Genomic DNA, 24,439 nt, shown 5'->3' with positions numbered 1-24,439 from the left:
TGAGGAGGCCACCGCTAACCAGGTCCCTGCTGATCAGGTCCCAACTGACCAGGTCCTGATGGCTAGGTCATCTCTGACCATGGTCCGCTGATGAGGCCCTTGAGCAGCTGTGTTCAAAGTCTCATTACAATGCCCCCATCAGCCCACAGACCCTTCCTTCCTGCATGTGTGCCCAGAGGTCAGGCCCTGGGGGTTTTCTTGGGCTGTAAGGCCTCTCCTCCAAGACACAGGGAGGGACAGTCAGCCTCAGGCTCCAGGTACCCAGCTTCACACTCAACCCCCAAGGCCCTCTGGGCCCATCTCAAAGGAGACAGTGAGGTGGCCTGGCACTGCCTAGACATGCCATGTAGCCTTTTCCTGAGTGTCAGAGTGGGAGGAAGGGAGGGACATTTGGCAGACGAGACACCCTGTGCTGCTGGGTCTCCCAGGGCCCTTCCCGCAGAGCCCTGATCTGGAGACACAGCACAGAGGCTGCAGGGAAACTAATCCAGAACCCTTGAGGCTGAGCCAGGGACCACATGAGGACTGTCCCCAGACAGCTAGAAGGCCCTTTGCTAGTTTCTTGGTACCTCAGTGGATGGGGCAGCGGTTCTTCTGTTGGGGACTAGTGAGCGCGTGCTGGGGAGGGCTCTCCTGTGCTTCCTCAGTGGCTCCAACTCTGCTTATAAGAAAAATTACTCATTCTAGGGCTAGGGCAGAGAAAACACAAGATTAGCCAAAACCCTGGCTCAGCCTCAAGGGTTCTGGATTAGTTTCCCTGCAGCCTCTGTGCTGTGTCTCCAGATCAGGGCTCTGCGGGAAGGGCCCTGGGAGACCCAGCAGCACAGGGTGTCTCGTCTGCCAAATGTCCCTCCCTTCCTCCCACTCTGACACTCAGGAAAAGGCTACATGACATGTCTAGGCAGTGCCAGGCCACCTCACTGTCTCCTTGTGCCAGAAATTAAAAAAGTGCTGACAGAGTAACGGGGACAAATCAAAAAGACAAAGTCAGCTTGAAATGTCTACCACTGGCCTAATCTCAGGGAATTGGAGCACCAGAATCATGAGCTTTGCCTTCACCTTTATTTATTGGTTTTATTTCACCATGTAGAACAAAGAAGAGAATAAGAAAAATAATCATCTGGCAACCATCACAGTAACACTTGTTCAAACACAAGTCATCCATGAAATGCTAAATCTAGTGTGTTTTGAGGAGTAACCAGATATTTACAGAGCCTCAAAGTATCTCCACAAAAAATACTGTTGAACTACAAAAAGAAAATTGTAACATTAGTATGGACGAACCTGGCAGATACTCTTTAAGTCTCCTACTATATATAGTAATAAAAACTGTAAAATGCAAAGAAGCCTTCGATGACCTTTACTAAAGTATCAATGATGACTTGGTTGTTTGGCTGTTTAAACAGCTGGCATTCAGGCAATTTGAGTAGGTCAAACTCAATAATAATGGTGTTCATTTGCAAGATCCACTTAAAACTTAAGGAGGCTAAAAAACATCATTTAAAATAACATATAAATATTCATCATACATGATATGAAAATATTCTACTTTAGTAAAGATTGTGATGTTTTATATTTTATGATAAACCATTAAAATTTCATGTAAATAGCCCAGTAATAAAGTTTTATGATCTTTTAATTCATGCTTTTCCTTAAGATTTTATGGTTAAATATTCTCTTCATTAGATGTGGCTTACCAGTGGATTCTAGAGAAGAAAGGAGATGGGAGCAAGTGTTCAACACAGCAAAAGCTGGAAAGAAAAAGAAAGAATTATGTTCTTTACCTAAAACATTTCAGTTAACGAAGTGTAAGTTTAAAATCTAAAGAGTTGAGAACGTTATCAGAGTTAGTAAGAATGAGAAATATGTACGTACAATTACAATACAAAATTACTATTAAATAATTTACACATGGCGTTAATTCTAATTGTGGTTAAATATCACAACTTTTTCATTCTTCATTCATGTACTCAACAGCCACATGCTAAGGTACTAGAACGAGCACTGGAATTACAAGATGAAGATGGCATGGTCCACCTCCCAATAGTCATATGCTATAACCTAAAAGACAGGCAGGTAATGTCCATATAGAGTCATAAATACCATGTCAGGTATACAGCAGGGCACTACTGGAACACACAGAAGGGACATCTATCCCACTTTTGTGTCAATATCATGGGCTTTCTGGTGGAGGGGATGGATAAGTTGATGCCTGAAGGACAAGGAAAATCTTGCCAGATAGAGGGAAGAGGCGAAAGCAAAGAGCCTGAGGTAACAAAGAGCCCTGTGGAGTTCTACTCTGTCCACTTTGGTGCTAGAGCAAAGGGCAGAGTGCAGTAAGTGGCAAGAGACAAGGCTGAGTAACCTGACGAGAATTACATTGACATGGGTGTTTTTATTTCATGGTGAAATTTTTGGAACTTTTCCTGAGAACAGATGTAAGCCAATGACACAGTAAATGACAGGAGATTTAAAATGTCACCTGTCAAGTGACTGCTTATGAAGGGTTATTGCTCAGCTAAGTATTTCTAAATGAATCTGAGGCCTGTTTGCCTTCAATCTCTACCAAAATCCTGAGAACCTGATGATGCCTTTGTTTTTGGAGAATCGTTTCAGTGTGCCAGCTGACAGTTCCATGAGGATGGCAAAAGTGAAGAAATTGTAGAGCCAGTAAAAAAGAGATGGATACACTTCTTGGGAATTTTTTAAGCTATGGAACAGTAAAAAGAGATGGATACACTTCTTGGGAATTTTTTAAGCTATGAATTAATGGTGCATAAGTATGCTCTTCACTGTGAAAGTTTTTGGTTTCACATCTTTCATTAGATATGTGTAAGAAAAAGATACCGTAGTATCTACTAACCCAACAATGAAAAGGAATGCCATTTGCTATTTACACTTTATTACTAAAATAAACCTAAATTTAATTAATACATTTTGGCAACATACTTTTCTTTGTTTCTGTAATTATTTGTTCTACACAGTCCGGCTCCATCTAAAATAAGTAAAAAAACATGATAATGTTTAAGTTAAACAAGAGACATTATCATGAGATTAATATATCACTTACAAAATGTGGCCTTTAGTATTTTTAGTGACTAGACATAACATGAAGTTTGCTTAAATAGAAAAATAATCACATAAGTAAAGTAAAATTTCTACTTATTTTACGTTGAGATAATAGAGGATGTTTCTGTGTAATGCTGTTTAGAGTAATCTGACAAAAATAGATAATATTGGTCTATTAGATATAAATAATTTTAGAAAGGTGGTGTTTTATTAGTACAAAGGTTAAACAATGGACGGGCATGACAGCTCATGCCTGTAATCCCAGCACTTTGGGAGGCAAAGGTGGGCAGATCATGAGGTCAAGAGATCGAGACCATCCTGGCCAACATGATGAAACCCTATCTCTACTAAAAATACAAAAATTAGCTGGGCATGGTGGTGTGTGCCTCTAGTCCCAGCTACTTGGGAGGCTGAGGCAGGAAAATGGCTTGAACCCAGGAGGTGGAGGTTGCAGTGAGCCGAGATCGTGCCACTGCACTCCAGCCTAGTGAGAGAGCAAAACTCCATCTCAAAAAAAAAGAAAAAAAAAAAGGTTAAACAATTAAAGTCATATTTTGCAATGAATGCATTGCTTTGAAATTCTTAGCAAAACTGTTCTTTATAAAAGTTTAATCCATTTTTTTACTTCAATAAATTTTTTCTTAAAAAGAAATTTATATTCTTTACTTATTAAAAAAATTTGCATAGTAAAGTTTTCTTTTTTTTTTTCTAGTTTGTATTCTAAATTAAAGTGGTACCTGTGTAAGTTTCTTCCAAAAGTATATTGAGGAATGCTGAGGTTTGGAGTAAAATTGAACCCATCACACAGGTAGTGAGCATAGGACCCAAGAAGTAGTTTCTCAACCCTGGCCCACTCTGTGCCTCCCCATTCTTATTTCCCTGTGTCTATTGTTCCCATGTTTATGTCAATGTGCACCTAATGTGTAGCTCCCACATATGAGTGAAAATGAGATATTTGGTTTCTGTTTCTGCGTTAGTTTGCTTAGGATAGTGGATTCCAGTTGTGTCCATGTTGCTGCAAAGGACATGATTTTGTTCTTTTCATGGCTGCATAGTACTCCATGGTATATATGGAATTTTCCAATCTACCTTGGATTTTCAATCTACCTTGGGTGCACCTGGATTGACTCCATGTCTTTGCTATTGTGAATAGTGCTGCAATGAACATACATGTGCATGCATCTTTTTGTTACAATGGTTTATTTTCCTTTAGGTATACCCCTAGTATAGTAATGGGGTTGCTGCATGTGGGATTACACGTGCCTGTCACCATGCCTGGCTAATTTTTGTAGTTTTAGTAGAGATGGGGTTTCATCATGTTGGCCAGTCTGGTCTCAAACTGCTGACCTCAGGTGATCCACCTGCCTCTGCCTCCCAAACTGCTGGGATTACAGGCGTGAGCCACTGCACCTGGCCAAGCACAAAGCTTTTAACAGAAAAATGGAAATGAACCTTTCAATGTTTTATTTAATTCATAAAATGCACTTATTTTGGGTTCTATTAAATAATAAATATCTATATGTGGTTAAGTGTTTGGTTGCCAGTCATTCACTTGTGATTATAGGTGGACAGAGTTAAGATGGTGCAAAGAAACTTTAGAAGTGGTATGGGCTGGGCACAGAGGTTCACCCCTGTAATCCCAGCACTTTGGGAGGCTGACGTGGGTGGATCACAAGGTCAGGAGTTCAAGACCAGCCTGGCCAATGCAGTGAAATCCCATCTCTACTAAAAATACAAAAATTGGCCAGGTGTGGTGGCGGGCACCTGTAGCCCCAGCTACTTGGGAGGTTGAGGCAGGAGAATCACTTGAATCTGGGAGGCGGAGGTTGCAATGAGCTAAGTTCACACCACTGCACTCCAGCCTAGGCAACAGAGCGAGACTCCATCTCAAAAAAAAAAAAAAAATGATATGACCCACAAACTACAATCAAGTAGAGTAAGACAAAGCATCTCCAAGTATACCATCAGTTATTAGGCAATAACATGCAATTTCTAAAACCTAACTTAAATGCAGCTTTTAAAGAAATTTTAAGTATGTCAGTTTAGCCACATTTATTGAATAAAGTTAGCCAATGGGTGCCTCTTGAAAATGAGAGCTCTGGGGAGTTAAAAAATGTAAAGTTCCCATTTCCTTTCTGTGTTAACAAAGCCAATTATAATCTTTACTTAGCATGCATAAGTCAACAGAACAACTCAGTATTTCACCAAATTAAAAACAAGAATTATATTAGAGAAATGAAACCCAAAAGAGAAACGGTCACATAACTAACCTCAGTCAAGGAGTTCTTGCAGTTATTTGAAGTCTGTGGGTTTGAAGTAGGAATTCTTAGGGGGCATTTTGGGAATATATTTTCTGTTGAGTCCTATACTATTAAGATTTTCAACACAAGGTAACTCTGGGTCTGGCCTCATAGGAAGAGTGCTGAGAAAATATTTCATCCGTTCTTTCTCCATAAGGAGCTTGGTGCTGATCACTGCTATTTTCTTATCCGATCTGTAAAGAGAGCAAAGACAAATGCTTAGTATTTCATTTTTCCTTGAATGATTCTTAGTGACTTGCATTTTTTGAAAAGTTGCCCTTAGAGTAAACCAAATTACCCACTAAACAGTGTTTTCACATTAATATGTGTGAGAGCATACCTCTTGTAAGTAATTATAATTTTAAAATCATTCTAAATAAGTGTATGTGTTTCTAAGGTGATTTCTACTGAACAAGCAGTTCAAAGTGGACAGGGAAGAGAAATGGCTATCAGTGATGTATGGCTCAGTAGGTAACCTAGCTGCCTTCTAAAATAGCTCTACTTGTAAGATTCTAAAGATTCCTTTAGAAATATTTGTATTTAAAGGGTAACTATGTGGGAAAATGATTGTGTTAATTTGCTTGACTATAAGAACCACTTCATTATAAATAATTATATCAAAACATCATGTTGTACTCCTTAAATAATGTAGATTAAGAAAACTAAAATGAACAAAAATAATCTAGAAATACTTGTGTTTAGTAAACTAGTTTCATGTTTCACCCTTGTACATTTCACCCATTATCTAAGAACACTTAAGTATTTGGCACTGAGGAATAACTCAGAGCAACAACTCCTGGGGTAGAACTAGACTGGTTGGTGATCAAAAAGAACTAAAACATCTCTGAAGGCAATTAGCCCTCAACACTGTGACCAAGGCACTGGAGGTGGGGTTGTTCTTTCTGCCTTCCACACACCCCTTCAGGCTGAACAAAGTGTTATTTTTGAACCACCTTGTGGATTACACTTCTTTTCATTCCTGTGATAATTATTCCCTATTTCACAAGGATGCCTTTATGTAACACCTTGAAAATGTTATGCAAATAGTCTTTCTTGAGGCACCCTCTAGTGATAACACCTAAAGATCACAATCAAAAACAGTCCCTGCCTGAGTGCCAGGATGTGCCCAGAGTAGCAGTATCACTTGACACTTTGGGTTTAGGTTGTGATCTACCAAAAAATAAATTAAACTCGTTAATATTTCCATTTAGGGAAATTCTGACAAGTAATTTTATAACAAGATCACTTTGTTAATCATAAAGCTTCAAAAATACTTAGCGAAAAAAACTAACAGGTCAGGTTAACTACATGAGACTTTTCAGGGGAAAAAAGCCACATAAAAACAAAAAAGGAGAAGAGAGACAGAAACTATCCTTGATGAACATTTTAAAGGTAGGATTATTTACTAACATTATTTTCCAAAATTACATTATCAAATTAGCATTCACTTCCTACTGATCCCCTGAAGCCATCTCACTAAAAATTATGCTTTCAAAACAAATTAATGAGCTTAATTCATTTTCTATGAGTATATGTTTTGACTTACTTCATTATTTTTTCTGAGATGGAATTGTTAGCTTTCAATGCTACTGCAAAGGCTTCCTTATATTCTTCCAATTCAGTTGTAACCTCTTCATAAGCAGTTTTCATTTTGGAGAATTTACATTCCACATCTTTAACTTTGAGTTCCTTCTTTTTTAGTGAAGCCGTATTATCCTTGTTTAACTGCTCTAATTGTTTTTCAAATTCTGCTTGTTCCTAAAATGAATGAAAATACACTTTTAAAACAATTATAAGTTAATTACCATATGTTTGTTGCCTTTCATTTTGAATCAGTGATTCAAAGAGCAATTTTGAATATGTTAAAAAGAGGCTGAAGCTTAAAATATTTATCAGCAATATCAACAAAACTAATAACTGAATTCAGAATTAAGTCTGATTTATAAAAATTTGAAATCATAATTATGTTAGTATTAATGTAATCTGGTCCTATAAAAAGTAATAGAATCCACTTATAATTTTAAAAAGTGAACAATGAACAACGTAGCTTAAGACCAATTCAAAAGTATCATATAATTTCTAAATCACAGTTTTCTCTTATGCCAACTCATCTTAATCATCAAATCCCCCCTTTTACTCTATAGTGAGAATCATTACTTTGAAAGACTGATTTTGTTATAATAATAATGGAAATTTAAATATTTAAAAGGAAAAAACATCACTTTTTTTTCTAGAACTCTACAAAGGAAATTGCCATAAGAGAGGCAGAGGAAACACAATATATACATATCCAAAATATAGTTTGCAGTGAAATAAATGAAAGCCCATTACAGATAAACTTACCTGATTTTAAAACCTAACCTGTAAATGGATTTCTTCTAATTTTTCTATTGCCTGCATTGCTCTTTCATCCAGCTCCGATTTATATTCTTGTACTTTACCAAGTTCTACCATATCTTTTTCCATATGTGTCTTAAGATTTAATACTTCTTTTTCCAACATCTTTTTATCCTTCTCAAGTTTTTCACATTTCTCTTGTACTTTTCTCATAGATAATAACTCCTGATGAAGAACTTCATTGTCTTTGGCCAAATTGACACATTTTGAAGATTCAGCTTCCTTCTCGGCCATAAGATCATCAAATTGCATTAATAAAATAATAGAGCTTGATAATGAATTAGGCTGAGAATAATCTAATACAAAACCAATAGCAAATTTTGAAATGCATTGACTTGCATTAAAATGTTATCTATAATGCAGTAGATTCTTCAAATGTGAACCCTTAAATTACTCAGAATTTTAAGAACAAAGTTAAAGCTACCATGAGTCACAAAAATATGCTTTACTATCATCATCTTTGCCACGGAACTTTTGCACTTGCTTTTACTTTTATTTTTCTAATAATTCATTTTTGTTCCTCCTTAAATGGCACTAAGTTATCTCTTAGTAAAAAGTGTCTAACCCTCTTCCCTCATCATCATTCCCCAAAATTTGTCAAAAAAACTTTCAGAGATATCATATTGAGTTATTTAGGCCAAAGTCAATAAATGGCTCTCAGAATAAAACTTTGAAAATAATATAATACTCTACACTAGGCATGGTAGCTCATGCTTATAATCCCAGCACTTTAGGAGGCTGTGGCAGAAAGATCACCGGAGGCCAGGAATTTGAGATCAGCCAGAGCAACATAGTGAGACCCCCATCTCTACAAAAAAAAAATTTTTTTTTAATTAGCCAGGCATGGTGGCTCAGGCCTGTAGACCCAGCTAGTTGCGAGACTGAGGCAAAAGGATGGCTTGTACCCAGAGTTCAGGGCTGCAGTGAATTATGACCACATCACAGCACTTCTGCCTGGATGATAGACAAAGACCATATCTCAAAAAAACACAAAATAATGAATCCTGTAAATAAGAATTCTGATACCATAAGCCTTTCCCCAAACTGCACAGGTTTCATGCTAATTTGAATTGCATTTTAAGAAGTAATGATTCTTGGGGTAAAGGCCATAGAATACAGCACCCAGAAATAAATCCACATATTTACAGCCAACTTATTTTGGAATAAGGTGCCAAGAACATACATTGGGGAAAGGACACCTTCTTCAAATGAATGACACTGGGAAACTATCCATATGAGAAATGATACTAGCTTCCTATCTAACACCATATAGCAAAATAAACTCAGAATTGATTGAAGACTGAAATGTAAGGCCCAAAATTATCAAACTATTACAAGTAAACATAGGGAAAATGCTTCAGGACATTAGTCTGCACAAAGATTTGTATAGGTAAGACATCAGAAGCATAGGCAAAAAACAAATGATAGACAAATGGTACTACAACTGAGTGAAGAGAAAACCTGTAGAATGGAAGAAAATATTTTCAAGCTATTCATCTAATAAAAGACAAATATCAAAAATACACAAGGAACTCAAATACCCTGACAGTAAACAAAAATAATCTGAGTTCAAAACTAGGCAAAAGATCTGATTAGATATTTCTCTTTTTTTTAAGAGAAAAAAAGAAATACAAATGGCCAATAAATACATTTTAAAATGTTCAGTATCACTAATCATCAGGGAAATACAAATCAAACCTACAATGTGATATAATCTTGCTCCATTTCAATAAATGGCTATCATAGAAAACACAAAAAAAAGTGCTGGTGAGGTTTCAGAGAACAGTGAACTCTTACATGCTGTTGGTGGGAAGGTAAATTAGCGCAGCTACTATAGAAAACAACATGAGGTTTTCTCAAAAAATGAACAATGGAACTGCTGAGGGAGCAACCCCACTACTGGGTATTCAGGCGATAGAAAAGAAAACAATAGATCACAATGATACTTGTCCTCATATGTTTATTGTAGCACTATTCACAACAGCTAATGTATAAAATCAACCTACATGTCCATCAACAAATGAATGGACAAAAAAATTGTGGTACACATACACAATGGAATACTCACCATATAAAAAAATGAAATCCTCTTACTTGTAGCCACATGGATCAGTCTGGAGGATATTACGTTAAGTGCAGACACAGAAAGATAAATACTGTACATTCACACTCATGTGTGGGAGCTAAAGAAAAATTGAGGGCTGGGCAACATGGCTGATGCCTGTAATTTCCTAGCACTTTGAAAGACCGAGGCAGGAGAATCACTTGAAGCCAAGAGTTCCAGAGCAGCCTGAGCAACATAGAGAGACATCTCTACAAAGTAAAAAATCAAACAGGTGCAATGGTGCACTCCCATAATCCTAGCTGCTCAGGAGGGGTGAGGTCAGAGGATCACATGGGCCCAAGAGTTTGAGGCTGCAGTGAGCTATGATCAAATCACCCTCTAGTCTGGATGACTACAGTTGCCCAGAGCCCAGACTACATTAGCAAGACCCTGTCTCTTAACAACAAAAAAGCTCATAGAAGTAGAGGAAGGGAGTCTGGTTAATGGATACAGAATTACAGTTAGATAAGAGGAATGAGTTCTGATGTTCTGTGGCATTGTAGGGTGAATATGGTTAACTATGATTTATTCAATATTTTTAAAAAGCTAGAAGATTTTGAATATTCACAATTCAAAGAAATGAAAAATGGTTGAAGTAGTAAGTAGTAGTAAACATGCTAGTTAGCTTGATCATTACGCACCATATAAATGTATAAAAATGTCACTCTATAGCCCATAATTATGTATATACATATCAATTAAAACAAAAGAGAATCTATATTCATCCCATTAAAAGAATAGAATATGGGTCATCCTTACTGATGGCCTTCTCCAAATGAATAGAATGCAGTACAAGGGATACCATGTGGCTTCCCTATCTCATCTCAGACTGCTTTCCCTTCAAACTCAGCCCCCAGATTGTGAGAGAGATCAGTCCACAAAGACAGCCTGGGAGTGCCAGTGTCAGTGTTCATGCTGCCTGCCCCAGCCAAGGTTCCAGCCAATGGCCAGCATCAACCATCAAACACATGGGTGAGCAAAGCTTCAGATGATTCAATTTCTCCAACTTCCTAGGGAAGCTTAGGGGAGCAGAGGCAAGCTGTCCTGGCCAATCTTTTTCCAAACCACAGGTTCATGAACAATATAAATGTTTTTCTTTTAAGCCACAAAACTCTGGGTAATTGTTAGAAAAATAAGTTTAAAAAAGAGACAACAGGAAACATAACTTATGTAGCAGAAAAGAGTCTCCTTTAAAATAGGATCTAATAAATGTTGAGATTAATTTATTGATGAGAAACATTATTGAGAAGCAGCAGATAACCAGGAGAGAGATGTAAGCTGCTGAGGAGGAACTTTTCCTAAAACCCCCTTCAATTATGAACTCTGATAACAAGGCAAGGGTGTCTCCTTACAATTTCCCCACAAGTTAGGAAATAAGACTGTGAAGCAAGAAGACGTATGATTTGAAAAACAACTGGAAATGCTTGGTTACATAACCAAAATCAGACATTTACCTGATTTCAATTAATGAAAATTCTAAAAGAAGAAGCTTTGAGTATTTATTAATCAATCTAGTATTCGATTTTCATTTTCCTTTTTCTCAATGAGGAAATAAGGAGAAAATTATGGAATGACTTTTACTCTTCACAGAAGTAAAATAAACATAGCATACTTTGAGTGTTAAGACATCAAATGCAATTTCTCCTTTACCTTACTTCACATTTGTTTGTATGGAGACGTTAAGACCATCCCATCTCTATATTATACCACAATGCTTCTCTATAGCACACAACTTGGCTCTGAAATTTTGAAATTCAAAATACTAATCTACTATTTGTCTCTGATAAATTGCCTGAATATTACCTGATTTTTAAGTGCTGCACTCCTAAAACTTTTTCTTGGAATGAGTTAAACTTTTTATTCCAAGAATCCTCTACTGAGCTAGAAAGCAGAGCTGTGCATCTCTGTTTCAGTAAAAGGAGGTCAATACAGAAACTGTGGTTTCTGAGAATGCAAGATCTGCACCAAGAAAAGGATTAGCCACAGTGCTACCCAAGAGAACCAGTTACCAGGTGGAAAGAGGATCTGCAAACTGAAAGATGATGACTTCACTTGATTTCCACTGAGGAAAGCTGGCAGCTCAGACTTAAACTTCTCCTTCTTGGATGGTAAACATCTATGGATGATTCTATGAATTATAATGAGTTAGTAAAACATAAGGCACCAAATAGTAGACTATGTCAGCAGATTCTGTGACCAAAATTTACTGAAAATGAAACTATAGAGGGAGGCACTGGATAAGAGACTAAGGGTTTGAATGGAGAAAAAAAGAAATAGTGTGTCTTGTAAGGCTGACTTCCCATCATGTCTTAGAGTAAGTAAGTTATAAGCTGGCCACAGACTCCTTTGAGATACAAAAGGTGAAGTTAAAGATATTCTACTACATTTAATTTTTATTATGACATAAGATAACTGGTAATAGGCAACATGATTGAAAAAATTTTCTCATTAAATTTGATTTGGTCCTGGTATAAGAATAGACATAAACTAAGAATAAACTAAGAATTGATAATCTAAAAATAAACCTGCACATTTACAGTCAATTGATTTTATACAAGGTTAACAAAAAAACAGAATAGGAAAAGCATAGACTTTTCAATAAATGATATTGGAACAACTGGGTATCCACGTGCAAAAAAAATTATAAAGTTGGACTCTCACCTAATATCATATTTAAAAATTAACTCAAAATAAAACAGTTAAATGTAACAGCTAAAACTATAAAAGTCTCAGAAGAAAACATTGGTATAAATCTTTGTGAAGATATAAAGATGGATAATAAGCACATTAATAGATGCTTAATGTAATTAGTCATTAGGAAAATGTAAATCAAAACCACCTTGTGGTATCACTTCACACCACAGGATGAAATCTTTGTTCAATAAAAAAAGAAAATAAGTGTTAGGAAAAATGTAAAGAGATTAAAGCCCTTATCCAATGCTGCTGGGGATGTAAAGTGGTGCAGCCACTTTGGAAAATAAACTGGCAGCTCCTCGAAAGGTTAAGCATGAAGTTACCATATGACCCAGTAATTCCAGTCATAAGTATATACTCCAGAAAAATAAAAACATATGCAAGCACAAAAACTCATACATAAATGTTTACAGCAGTATTATTATTATTATTATTTTGAGATGGAGTCTTGTTCTGTAGCCCAGACTGGAGTGCAGTGGCGTGATCTCAGCTTACAGCAACCTCTGCCTCCTGGGTCCAGGTTCAGGCAATTCTACTGCCTCAGTCTCCTGAGTAGCTGGGATTACAGGCATGCACCACCATGCTCAGCTAGTTTTTGTATTTTTAGTAGAGACAGGGTTTCACCATGTTGGCCAGGATGCTCTTGAACTCCTGACCTCGTGATCCACCTGCCTTGGCCTCCCAAAGTGCTGGGATTACAGGTGTGAGCCACCACACCTGGCCTATAGCAGCATTATTAATAAGAATCAAAAACTGGAAAGAACCCAAAGGTCCATCACCTCATGAATGGTTACATAAAATGTTTGATGCATCCATACAATGGAATATTACTCAACAATAAGAAGAAATTAAGTACTGATACTGATAGAAGCAGGAGACAGCAAAATGCCTAGGCAGATATGGAAGGGTCCCCGGAGAATCTCCAGGCACACAAGTGTCGACACCAGATAAAACATCTGGTGTAGATAAGAGAACCTGCACAGGGGCTTGCCTGGACATGCCAGCAGCAGACTGGAGGCCCACATGCACTGGGGAGTTGGGGTGGAGCCACCAAGAATTCACGCCTTATGCAGAGGAGGAGCCTGGCCTCTTCAGCTAATGTGGGCTGGTCCTGGTATTCAGTTGTGAGGTGGAAATCTGTTTGCAGGACCCCTCTCTTTGCCGAGAGCTTCCCTTTCACTTAATAAATTCTGTCCTTTTCACCCTTCAATGTGTCCACATGGCTAATTTTTCCTGGTCATGAGAGAAGAACCCAGATTTAGCTGAACTAAGGAGCAAAAGCCCTGCATCAATACCTGCTACAGCACAGATGCAGCATGAAAAATTATGTTAAGTGAAATAAGCCAGTCACAGTAGACCACTTGCTTTTTATTTCAGAGACTTATAGGCAAATCTATACAAAGAAGGTGAGTGGTTCCCTAGGGCTGAGGGAGGAAGGGAAAACTAGTGAAGATAGCTAAATGATGTGGGGTTTGTTTTTAGGGTGATGAAAATATTCTAAAATTGATTGTAATGATGATTACATAACTCTCTGAAAATACTAAAATTCAAAGACTTGTATATTTTAAAGGAGTGAATTGCATGGTGTGTTAATTATTTCTCAATAAACCTGTTACACCCTGAAATTTATTTGGTACTAGTGATCTGGAGACATGGGCTGCTTGGTTTCAGATCACTGGCCAGGGTTCAAAACATAAGAGAATCAACAGCATGTCTTTTGTATAGAAAAATATATACATATATATATTTTAAAGTATCCTTTTTATTAGTATCAAGTCTGTAAAATTAAATGAATAATCTTTCACTTCTTAAAGCACTGAGAGATTTATATTGAGGAGCAAGACCTTGTATTCTTTTGCCCCAATTTCTATCTAAAGGGTCTGGGAATCACACCCTTCAATCAAATCTCATCAGATGGGTTTTATTAACTCTTATAATGTGGCTTACTTTCTAACCTGATTCTGGCACAGCATCACAGAGAGAAGGAGCTGAAAAAAATCAAAGTATTTTACCCCCAAATATATAGTTTTTGACATATTTTGAAATGGCTGTTGCAGGGCCAAGAGATTCAAATGGCCGTACAAAGCTGTCTTTTGTGGGGGAATTTGCATCTGTAAGAAGTCTTCATTAATGCAGCCCAATCTCTCCCCTTCTAGGTCTTCCCAGATCTAGGGAAGATTAACTAAGATCCTGATGCATTTAAAGTCTGAAAAGATATATTTACCGTCTATTTTCTCTGAGGGCTGCCAGCTAGGAGGCTTCATCTACATAATAAGAACCTTAACCTCCATAATGACCTTATCTTAATTAAGGCCGTCCTTTATACCTATTTCCAGTTTTAGACAACAGATTTTCTTTATCAATTGTCACCTAAAGAATTCTTAATACCCACCTATGACTTGTTAGCCCCTCTTTTTGATGTCCCACTTTTAGGCTGAGCCAATGTATGCCTTCCTCATATTGATTTATGATTTTCCCTACAACTCTGTCTGCTGGAAATGTACAAAACCAAACTGTAATGTGACTGTCTCATGAAACATTCTCCAGAGCTCTTGAGATTGGGTAATCCAGGGCCACAGTCACCACACTGGCTCAGAATCAACCTCCTTAAATGTATTTTGGCCGAATTTGGGTTTATCCATCATTAATATTTCTCCAAATTACATAATTTTAATCCCCAAACTGATTTAAAATTACCTTATGTTTAAATATGAATTATTGTATTATAAAGATAAATGTATTTGTATGTTCATTGCAGCATTATTCACAATAGCAAAGACATGGAATCAACCCAGATGTCCATCAATGATAGACAGGACAAAAAAATGTGGTGTATATACATCATGGAATACTATGGAGCCATACAAATGAATGAGATCATGCTTTTTGCAGGGACATGGATGAACTCGAAGCTGTTATCCTCAGCAAACTAATGCAGGAACAAAAAACCAAACACTGCATCTTCTCACTTATAAGTGGGAGGTGAATGATGAGAACACAAGGACTTGAGGAGGGGAACAACAAACACTGGGGCTTGTTGGGGTCAGGAGGGAGAGCATCAAAATTAATAGCTAATGCCTATGGGGCTTAATACCTAGGTGATGGATTGATATGTGCAGCAAACCATCATGGCACACATTTACCTATGTAACAAACCTGCACCTCTCGCACATGTAATCTAGACCTTAAGATAAAATAATAATTTTTTAAAATTACCTTCTGTTTTAGCTTCTTAAACAGAATATCCATTTTCAGTTGATCTGTATTTAAGTCTCCATGGCAACTGAAGTCTTCATTTCCAAATACATTTAACATATTTATTGTCGTTTCTAGGCATTTCTTACATCTGCAGAAATGTAAGAACTAGTAAGTCAAGTATTTTTAAGAGTAAATATTTAATAATTGTTTAAACAGATATTACGTTATGGCATATCAAAGAAACAAATCTATAAACTATGATCCTCTCAGTTTCAACTGAACATAGTTTGAAAGCATTCTATATGAAATTATAGTCTTAGATAAATAATATGAAGAACAATTTTATGGCATGTATGGCAGGTAAAGTGATATTATAGCCATACAGTTTTTGTTTTTTTTTTTTTTTTTGAGATGGAATTTCACTCTTGTTGCTCAGGCTGAAGTGTGATGGTGTGATCACAGCTCGCTGCAACTTCTGCTTCCTGGGTTCAAGTGATTCTCCTGTCTCAGCCTCCCAAGTAGCTGGGATTACAGGCATGGACCACCATGCCTGGCTAATTTTGTATTTTTAGTGGAGATGGGGTTCACCATGTTGGTCAGGCTGGTTTTGAACTCCTGACCTCAAATCATCTACCTGCCTTGGCCTCCCAAATTGCTGGGATTACAGGCATGAGCCACCACACCTGGCCTAACCATACAGTTTTTTATAAATAAACTATTCATATCCATTTTGGTATGCTAAGATAAAATAACATATTAGTAAATATAAGACATAACCAAGAGATGAGTAACCAAGATTAAAAAAAAGTAAAACACATATATGTTTGAGAAAGACACAAAAATACATTTTGATATCCGTTGACCACAGTCTATAAGAAGAAAAAAAAGTACACACAAAAAGCACAAGGACATTATTCAATGTAGAAAAAGAGAAGTAAACATCTTTAATGTCTGAATTGAGGAGAAAAAGAAAACAGGCAGTTTTAGAAAAATGGAAAGGTGGAGAGAGATATGTGATGATTTAAAGACTTTGAAGAAGAGATCTAGAGATCTTTACTGACATAATGTCAATAAAATGAAAGATACAAAACCATGTAGAGAAAGGCAATGACAGAAAAATGTTGATTAGAATCAGAAAACCAACTTAAGTGCTCAGTAAATACATAGAAAAGTAGCTGCGTTCAGGGCTTCAAAGACACATTCCATTTTTAAAAAAAAAAATCTGTGATCAAAACATGAATGCTCATTTTATTCTTTTTCTTTAGGTTATACTTTTTTTATATATAAAATTTATTTCTGTAAAACAGAAGTTTAATAAGATGTATACTTCATGTATACAATGGAGGTACCCACATAAAATGAGTAAATTTCCATGATATGTTTTATATCTAAAAGAAAAACAAAGAAGCAGAAACAAAATACAAGCTATATATGAAGATAAATTTTGATGTTAAAGAAGGACACAAATAGGTCTTTAAAAAATTTGAATGCAGCAGAGAATATTACAAAAGGAAGAAAAGATGACCAAATACAGCAAACATGTCTTCAGAAATAAAAGTTCAAACTAGATAATGAAGAGTGCACTTGACATTACATGTCAAAGCATTGTCATTATTGTTTTCAAAACCATTAAAGAATATGTTGCTAAGTGCAGTGGCTTATGCCAACTTTGGGAGGCCAAGGAGGGTGGATCATGAGGTCAGGAGTTCGAGACCAGCCTGACCAACATAGTGAAACCCCATCTCTACTAAAAATACAAAAATTAGCCAGGCGGGGTGGTGCACCCCTGTAATCACAGCTACTCAGGAGTCTGAGGCAAGTGAATCACTTGAACCCAGGAGGCGGAGGTTGCAGTGAGCCGAGATCATGTCATTGCTCTCCAGCCTGGGTGACAGAGCCAGACTGTGTCTCAAAAGATAAATAAATAAATAAATAAATAAATAAATAAATAAATAAAAATAAGTGTAATGTTTTGGCATTCAAAAAAATTTCAGACTGTGTTCTTTTTTCACATATTTTTAATATAAATTTTTTCATCCCAACCTCGCCCCAGCAGCTCAGCTGACTCCAACCCCCTGTTTCTCCCCTTCCATCAGACTCTATGACACATGGTCTCATCCAGAGATCTATTTTTCATCACTTATTTTGTTTTTATACTGAAATTTGATTTTTAAAATAATTCCAACAAAAAAGTCCAAGGGTCATGGACTCCCGCTCACATGCCTATAAAGTTGTGAGTTTCTGAAATACATTTAAAAATAGAATTCATTTAATTATGAAAATGCAGACATAAAATGAATTTGTATCAAGGTTTCAGTCAAGTAAAGTTAGAGTTAAATCAATTACTAAATGGTTAAAATGTTCTACAATATGAAAACCATACCCAGTTGCCTCTTCTTCTAATTCATGATTTTTCTTTCTTATTTGATCTACATTATAGTCCAGTGATGATATTAACTCAAAAAGTTTTCCGAGTTCTTCATGTTTTTCTTCAGGCTTGAAAAAAAAGTGTTTAAAATTGTTTTTGTAAAATCTAGAGACCCTCTTCTATCTTAAAAATATTATTTCTCATAAGTTGATGAATAATATGTATTTAGACAGTTGTATAAATTGCATTTTATAAACCTGATACCAATAATGACAGATTTCAAAACTAGTCATTTTCTGAAAACAGCTAAAAAATATTCACACTTTCATCATTATCTTTTCTGAAATTTAAACTGCCAAAAATGTTTGTTAAAAATGAGAGTTTTTGCACATAAAATACTAAGGGTTAGTAAGATAAATTAAGAGTAGTTATATTTATATTTACATTTTAGTTTTTAAACATGCTCTAGAAACATTGTCATTAATAGTTTAAGATATTCCAAGTTAAATTACATCTTACTAAGATGATTTTTAGAAAACTCTTATCTAGTTCCCATTACATTTTTGATCCTCATCTGTCTTCAGGCTGAGCTAAATACTGTCATTCTCTGTAAGTATTCACCTGTAGGTTTCAGTTTTTCCCTGTCTCTTAACCATTTCTCTTTAAACAAATTTTATTTTTTCTCTAATAAACAAATAATAACTTTTGTCTACTTTTTGTGGCTTTTCTATTATCCTGTTTCTCCCCTTCCATTGGACTCTATGACACAGGGTCTCATCCAGAGATCTATTTTTCATCACTTATTGTGTTTTTATATTGAAACTTGAGATAAACCAGTGCAAGGCTCCTTAGAGCAAAATCTAGATAACAGACATCTGGGTTGCTTGGCAAAGGTCATGTGTAATCCTAAGTTATGAACCTGTCACAATTTAATTAATTGTTCTGCCTCTGTATTCATGCTTTCACACCACTGTAACTGTAAGCCTGCCTCAAGCTAGCCCATCCCATTTTTGAAGTGTGTATAAAAGTCAAGTGCTGTCTTTGTTCTGGGCCCAGTTTATCAGATGTTGAGTCTGCTGGGTCTGAGTACACTCGATAAAGACATCCTCCTGTATACACCCCAAGGTCTCTCTCTGGTCCTCCTGATTCTGCAACAGTGTGATCTCCACTCACTGCAACCTCTACCTCCTGGGTTCAAGCAATTATCCTGTCTCAGCCTCCCGAGTAGCTGGGATTACAGGTGCCCACCACCTTGCCCAGCTAATTGTTTGTATTTTTAGTACAGATGGTGTTTCACGATGTTGGCCAGGCTGGTATTGAACTCCTTACCTCATGATATGCCTTCCTCGGCCTCCCAAAGTGCTGGAATTACAGGTGTGAGCCAACATGTCCGGCTGCTACTCCTCTTTTTAAATTCTCTCATAACTGCTAAAATCTCAAAACGTTAACCCGGATTCCCTAATATAAATTTCCAGCTCTGACCTTTTTACTGAGCCCTCTTCCCTCTAGTACACATATTATAGACAATATTCTCAACCACACACTCATACATTGCTACTTGGTGCAGATTACTTTTGTAGATAGTGAATCTTGTCTATTTTATGTTGATTCTTATGGATGTTACTTTGAGTACAGTGTTATTTTCTAATCTTGAAGGGGACTGTCTCACCCTTAGGATATTCACCAGTATACTTTGTCCGTCCTTCCTTCCTTCCTTTTTCTTTCCTTTCCTTCTTTCTTTTTCTTCCTTTCTTTCTCTTTCTCTCTGTCTCTCTTTCTCTCTCTCTCTCTCTTTCTTTCTTCTTTTTTGGACCAGTATACTTTGTCCATTTTTTCTTTTTCTTTTTTTGAGATGGAGTCACAGTCTGTCATCCAGGCTAGAGTGCAGTGGTGCCACATTGGCTCACTGCAACTTCTACCTCCTGGGTTCAAGTGATTCTCCTGCCTCAGCCTCCCAAGTAGCTGGGGCTACAGTTGCACACCACCAGCTAATTTTTGTATTTTTAGTAGAGACAGGGTTTCGCCATGTTGGCCAGGCTCTTCTTGTACTTCTGACCTCAGGAAATCCACCCACCTCAGCCTCCCAAAGTGTTGGGATTACAGATGTGAGCCACGGTGCCCAGCCCTTTTTTTCTTTTATAATGAAAACTTTCCCATAAGAAACAGATTATCAATTGTTTGCCTTTGTTTTCTTTTAAAGAATTTCCTTTTCCATAGAGATATGGCATGATAAACATCTTGTTCTAAAGTTTCTTTTGGGGGACACTCAACTATGTCATTGGGAAGCTCCAGTCAAGTAGAGATCTCCCTTCCTCCTAATCGAGATTCTTCATCTCAGAATGGTGTCCACCAAATGTCTTAATCCAGGTAGTCTCCTGCTTAGGAATTCATGAAATAAGAACCTCTGGAGAAGTTAGAGGCTATTGATTGAGATGGTTTAAAGCTTCCCCTTATTATATGTTTTACTCCCAAGGCAGACATCAAAGTGGCTAATAATTCTATGCCTGATGTCTAACTCAATTCTATGGGAATCTATACAAAACATTTTATTTATGAGACAGTGTCTCGCTCTGTTACCCAGGCTGGAGTGCAGTGGCTTGATCACCGCTCACTGCAGCCTTCATATTCCAAGCTCAAGTGACCCTCCTACCACAGCCTCCAATGTGGCTAGGATTACAGGCATGCACCACCATCCCTCAGCTAACTGTTTAGTTTTTTTTTTTTTTTTTGGTAGAGTCAGGGTCTCACTTATATTGCTCTGGCTGGTCTCAAATTCCTGGGCTCAAGCACTGTTCTTGCCTCAGCTTCCCCAAGTGCTAGAATTACTGGCATGAGCCACCTCACCAACCAGGTGTTCCATGGAATGGTTTGAGAGGCAGTTCTACACAGAAGCCAGAAGGCCTGGGTCTGAATCCCAGATCTATCAGATACTAGCTGTGTGACCTTGAGCAAATTAATTTTCTGTGTCTCTGGTTCTATATCTATGAAATGGAGTGAATAATACCATCTACTTCACTGGGATGTTGGGAAGATTAAACCAGGGACTGACATGAAGCACTTAGAAGAGTACGTGGTGCATGGTGAGCTACAGATAAGATTTGCTTAGAAGCACTTAGAAGAGTACATGTACATAGTGAGCTACAGACAATATTTGCTATTAGCGTGATAATTTTTACTGTTTTTTATATCTTGACCATTGTATGTTTAGACAGGTGGCATTCCAATGGAAGTGGTCTCCTATAGCTGCACTGAATCATCCTTCACACCACTGAAAGTGGCAGCAAATGGGGAGCATATAATTTATAGCTTACTTTTCTCTCTGTGTGACTCAGTGGGCAACAGTCATGTATGTACTACAATGTAAACAGCACCTCCTGGATTGAGTAGTACATAACGGACATGACCAGCAGAGACAGGCTGAGCCACGGAACTGAAAACCCTGGACTCTATTGCTAAATCAAGGCTTCTGAATCCCCTCCCAGCAGCTGTTGCTGTGGCACTGCCTTCACGAGTACTCTGCTGAGCGCTCAGATTAAGGAGCTGTGCTATCCTTCATCAGACAAGCTGCAGCCAGAACTGTTCAGTTGACAAACTGGCAACCATCCAGAAATACAGTTTGGCTACATAGTGAAGGGAGGCAAATTTAGATTCTTTTTTCATACTGAGAAAAACATGAGCATTTGATTGAACAATTCTCCTCTATTAGACTAATTGGTTTTAATTTCATATTTAATTGCTAAAAATACACTTAGAATAAAAGATTTACTGTGTTAATGTCTCAAAGAAGAAATAATTGGTATGGTATATTTTGTTCTATGCTGAAAGCTGCCAAGCTAAAATATTTTCAATTTATACAAGGATAGGTGACATGCATGTTATATATTATTTTCCCTTTAAGCAAATTTATGTTGACAAAATTATCTTCCATTAAAAATTAAAAGCCATGTCAAACTAAGAGCTAAGTTGTTCTGCAGACTGGAAAACAAGTGCTTAGATGTAAAGTCAGTGAGAGAACAGTCAGAGAAAGCTTCATGAAGAGGAAATTGCCTGCCAGGTCTGAATGAATGAGGCTAGATGAGCAGGAACTGAGAAGGCAGGAAGGACAGCATGGGTAAAACTGGTGCTGACATCTGCCCAGTTAACTCTGAGGATAAAGTCCAATAGCAGGGAATTAAAAACATATGTCCATACAATAACCTGTAAATGAATGTTTGCAACAGCTGTTTTCATAATAGCCAAAAAGTGGAAACAACCTAAAGGTCCATCAGCTGATGAATGAATGGAAAACTGGTGTAGCCATGAAATAGACTATTACTTGACATTAAGAAGGAATAAACTACTGTTATGTGCTACAACATGGATAAAATTCTGTAAACATTCTGCTAAGTGAAAGAGCCTGTCAGAAAGACTTCATATTGTATGACTCTATATATATAAAATATGCAGACCATGCAAATCTATGGAGACAAAAGTGGATGGTGGTTGCCTACAACTGGAGTAGGTGGAGAGACATGGAGTGGGGTTGCAGTCATGGCTAAGAGATGTGGGGTTGCTTTTGAGAGTGGTGAAAATGTTCTAGCATTGATTGTGCTGATGACCACACAACACTGTGAATATACTAACAGACACTGATTTGTACATTTTAAATGGTTGAACTGTCTGACATATGAATTATCTCTCAGTGAAACTGTTTTTAAAATCCCATGGTAGGATCCAGATAATTTTCTGAGCTCTCTATTTTGGATGTACATACTCTATTAGATCTGAGTATTTCTATGCCATTACAGTATATTTTAAATGAAAAGAAGATGAAGGCAATGCCTAACTTTTCAAGTAGTTTGTAAATTAACCTAAAACGTGTGCATTTCAAAGAACAGTATGATGGCCTTTCTGTACAAGTTAATCTAGAATCCATGAAATGAATAGGCACAGCTTCTGTGTCCATTCACAAAAGTGAAGAAATAAGACAACTTTCTGGAATATTCCATTAAACATTCTCTTCTGACTTAATCTGGCTTGCCTCACCAAGGCATTAAGGAAATTATCTAAAAATACTGTTTAACAGGAAAAAAGTCAATTTTCTGTGAGGAATGATGTATCATTCTCAACTTTCCCAAGAGTAGATATTGTAAGAGAAAACATATGCAACTATTTTTCAAAATGGCAGGACAAGAGCCAGAGTTGAAGAAGTAAGTACGTTATAAAGATAATAAAATGGTAATGATCAATTATAATGAAAATACAAAATCAAGCTGTCCACTGAAATTAGTATCCTAAAACACTTTATATTATTCAACCAGCTACAGATTAACTGTCTACATGTTAAATTCCATACATACTTGACTTTCTACTTGAAATAATTTCTTCTTTGAAGTCCGTGTCTCATCCAAATTAATATGACAATATGATGTACCTTCCAGTGGAGACTCTGACATTGAAAATTTTTTAAGGTGATCAGCCAGTTCTTCTTGAAGTTGTCTTACAATCACCTGACAAAATATTTTTGTTACCAATTTTATAAAGTACCTTATTATTAAATTATGTTAATCATATTTAACTCTAGCATACATACTTTGAAAATTATTACCACACACACAGATTCACTTTCTTTCCCTTATATGTATACTTTCTTCTTTATTACTGAATTCAGTGAGGGACATAGAAGTTTTTATCTTCCTGCCAAATTGGTATTCTCTTACATGACAGATTGATTCAGCCCGCTATTCATTCAACTTAGACCCTCAACTCAACCTGAGGTCCTCACATACTCAGTCACCTGTTGAAATCCTTCCAACAGATTCCTATCTCAGAATAAAAGTAAAATTCCAACGGCCTTCAAGGCCCTACGTAACATGGCCTCTACCTCCCTCCCTGACCTCAGCTCCTACAACTCTGTCCTGTACAAACTTCAATCCCACTCTCCGTGAACTCTGCCACCCCTCATTAGTCTGAAAATGGGGATTCAATGTCAAACTCATAAATCACAGACAGCTACAAGTATCTTTGTACTGGAAAGAATTATATCCAAATGATAGTCATTGAGACTTAAAATGTAAATTATGAGCTAATTATTCATAAAAATATTCACAGTAAATTATAAACACCTACCAGTGGAAACATTACATCAAATATCTTTTGCTAAAATTTACCACATTTATTCCAAATTGGATTTTATAACAAGTAGAAGTCTTTAAAATACTAAGTGGTCAGAAAAATACATAATGTGAGACTGACATATTTTCAGACTTAAGTCACATTGGTATGAATCAAAACAAAGTTATACCAACTAAAATACATAAAAGAGAGAGC

At 36.8% G+C, this 24,439-nt stretch overlaps 1 protein-coding gene across 1 annotated transcript in view; it reads right to left on the bottom strand.

Annotated features, from left to right (window-relative positions):
* Window positions 1–24,439, bottom strand: part of LOC100976475 (ankyrin repeat domain-containing protein 18B-like) — a 64,849-nt gene that overhangs the window by 1,805 nt on the left and 38,605 nt on the right. The window contains 9 exon segments of the mRNA XM_055117828.1: window positions 1,698–1,751; window positions 2,950–2,995; window positions 5,340–5,402; window positions 5,404–5,563; window positions 6,916–7,127; window positions 7,731–8,014; window positions 15,783–15,910; window positions 18,146–18,258; window positions 23,470–23,621. Coding sequence (XP_054973803.1) covers window positions 1,698–1,751; window positions 2,950–2,995; window positions 5,340–5,402; window positions 5,404–5,563; window positions 6,916–7,127; window positions 7,731–8,014; window positions 15,783–15,910; window positions 18,146–18,258; window positions 23,470–23,621 — 1,212 coding nt within the window.

The sequence above is a fragment of the Pan paniscus genome, chromosome 11 (genome assembly GCF_029289425.2).
Source record: "Pan paniscus chromosome 11, NHGRI_mPanPan1-v2.0_pri, whole genome shotgun sequence".
NCBI classification, from domain to species: Eukaryota; Metazoa; Chordata; class Mammalia; order Primates; family Hominidae; genus Pan; species Pan paniscus.
Note: the sequence above shows the minus strand (reverse complement) of the source record. Positions and strands in the feature narration are given on the sequence as shown.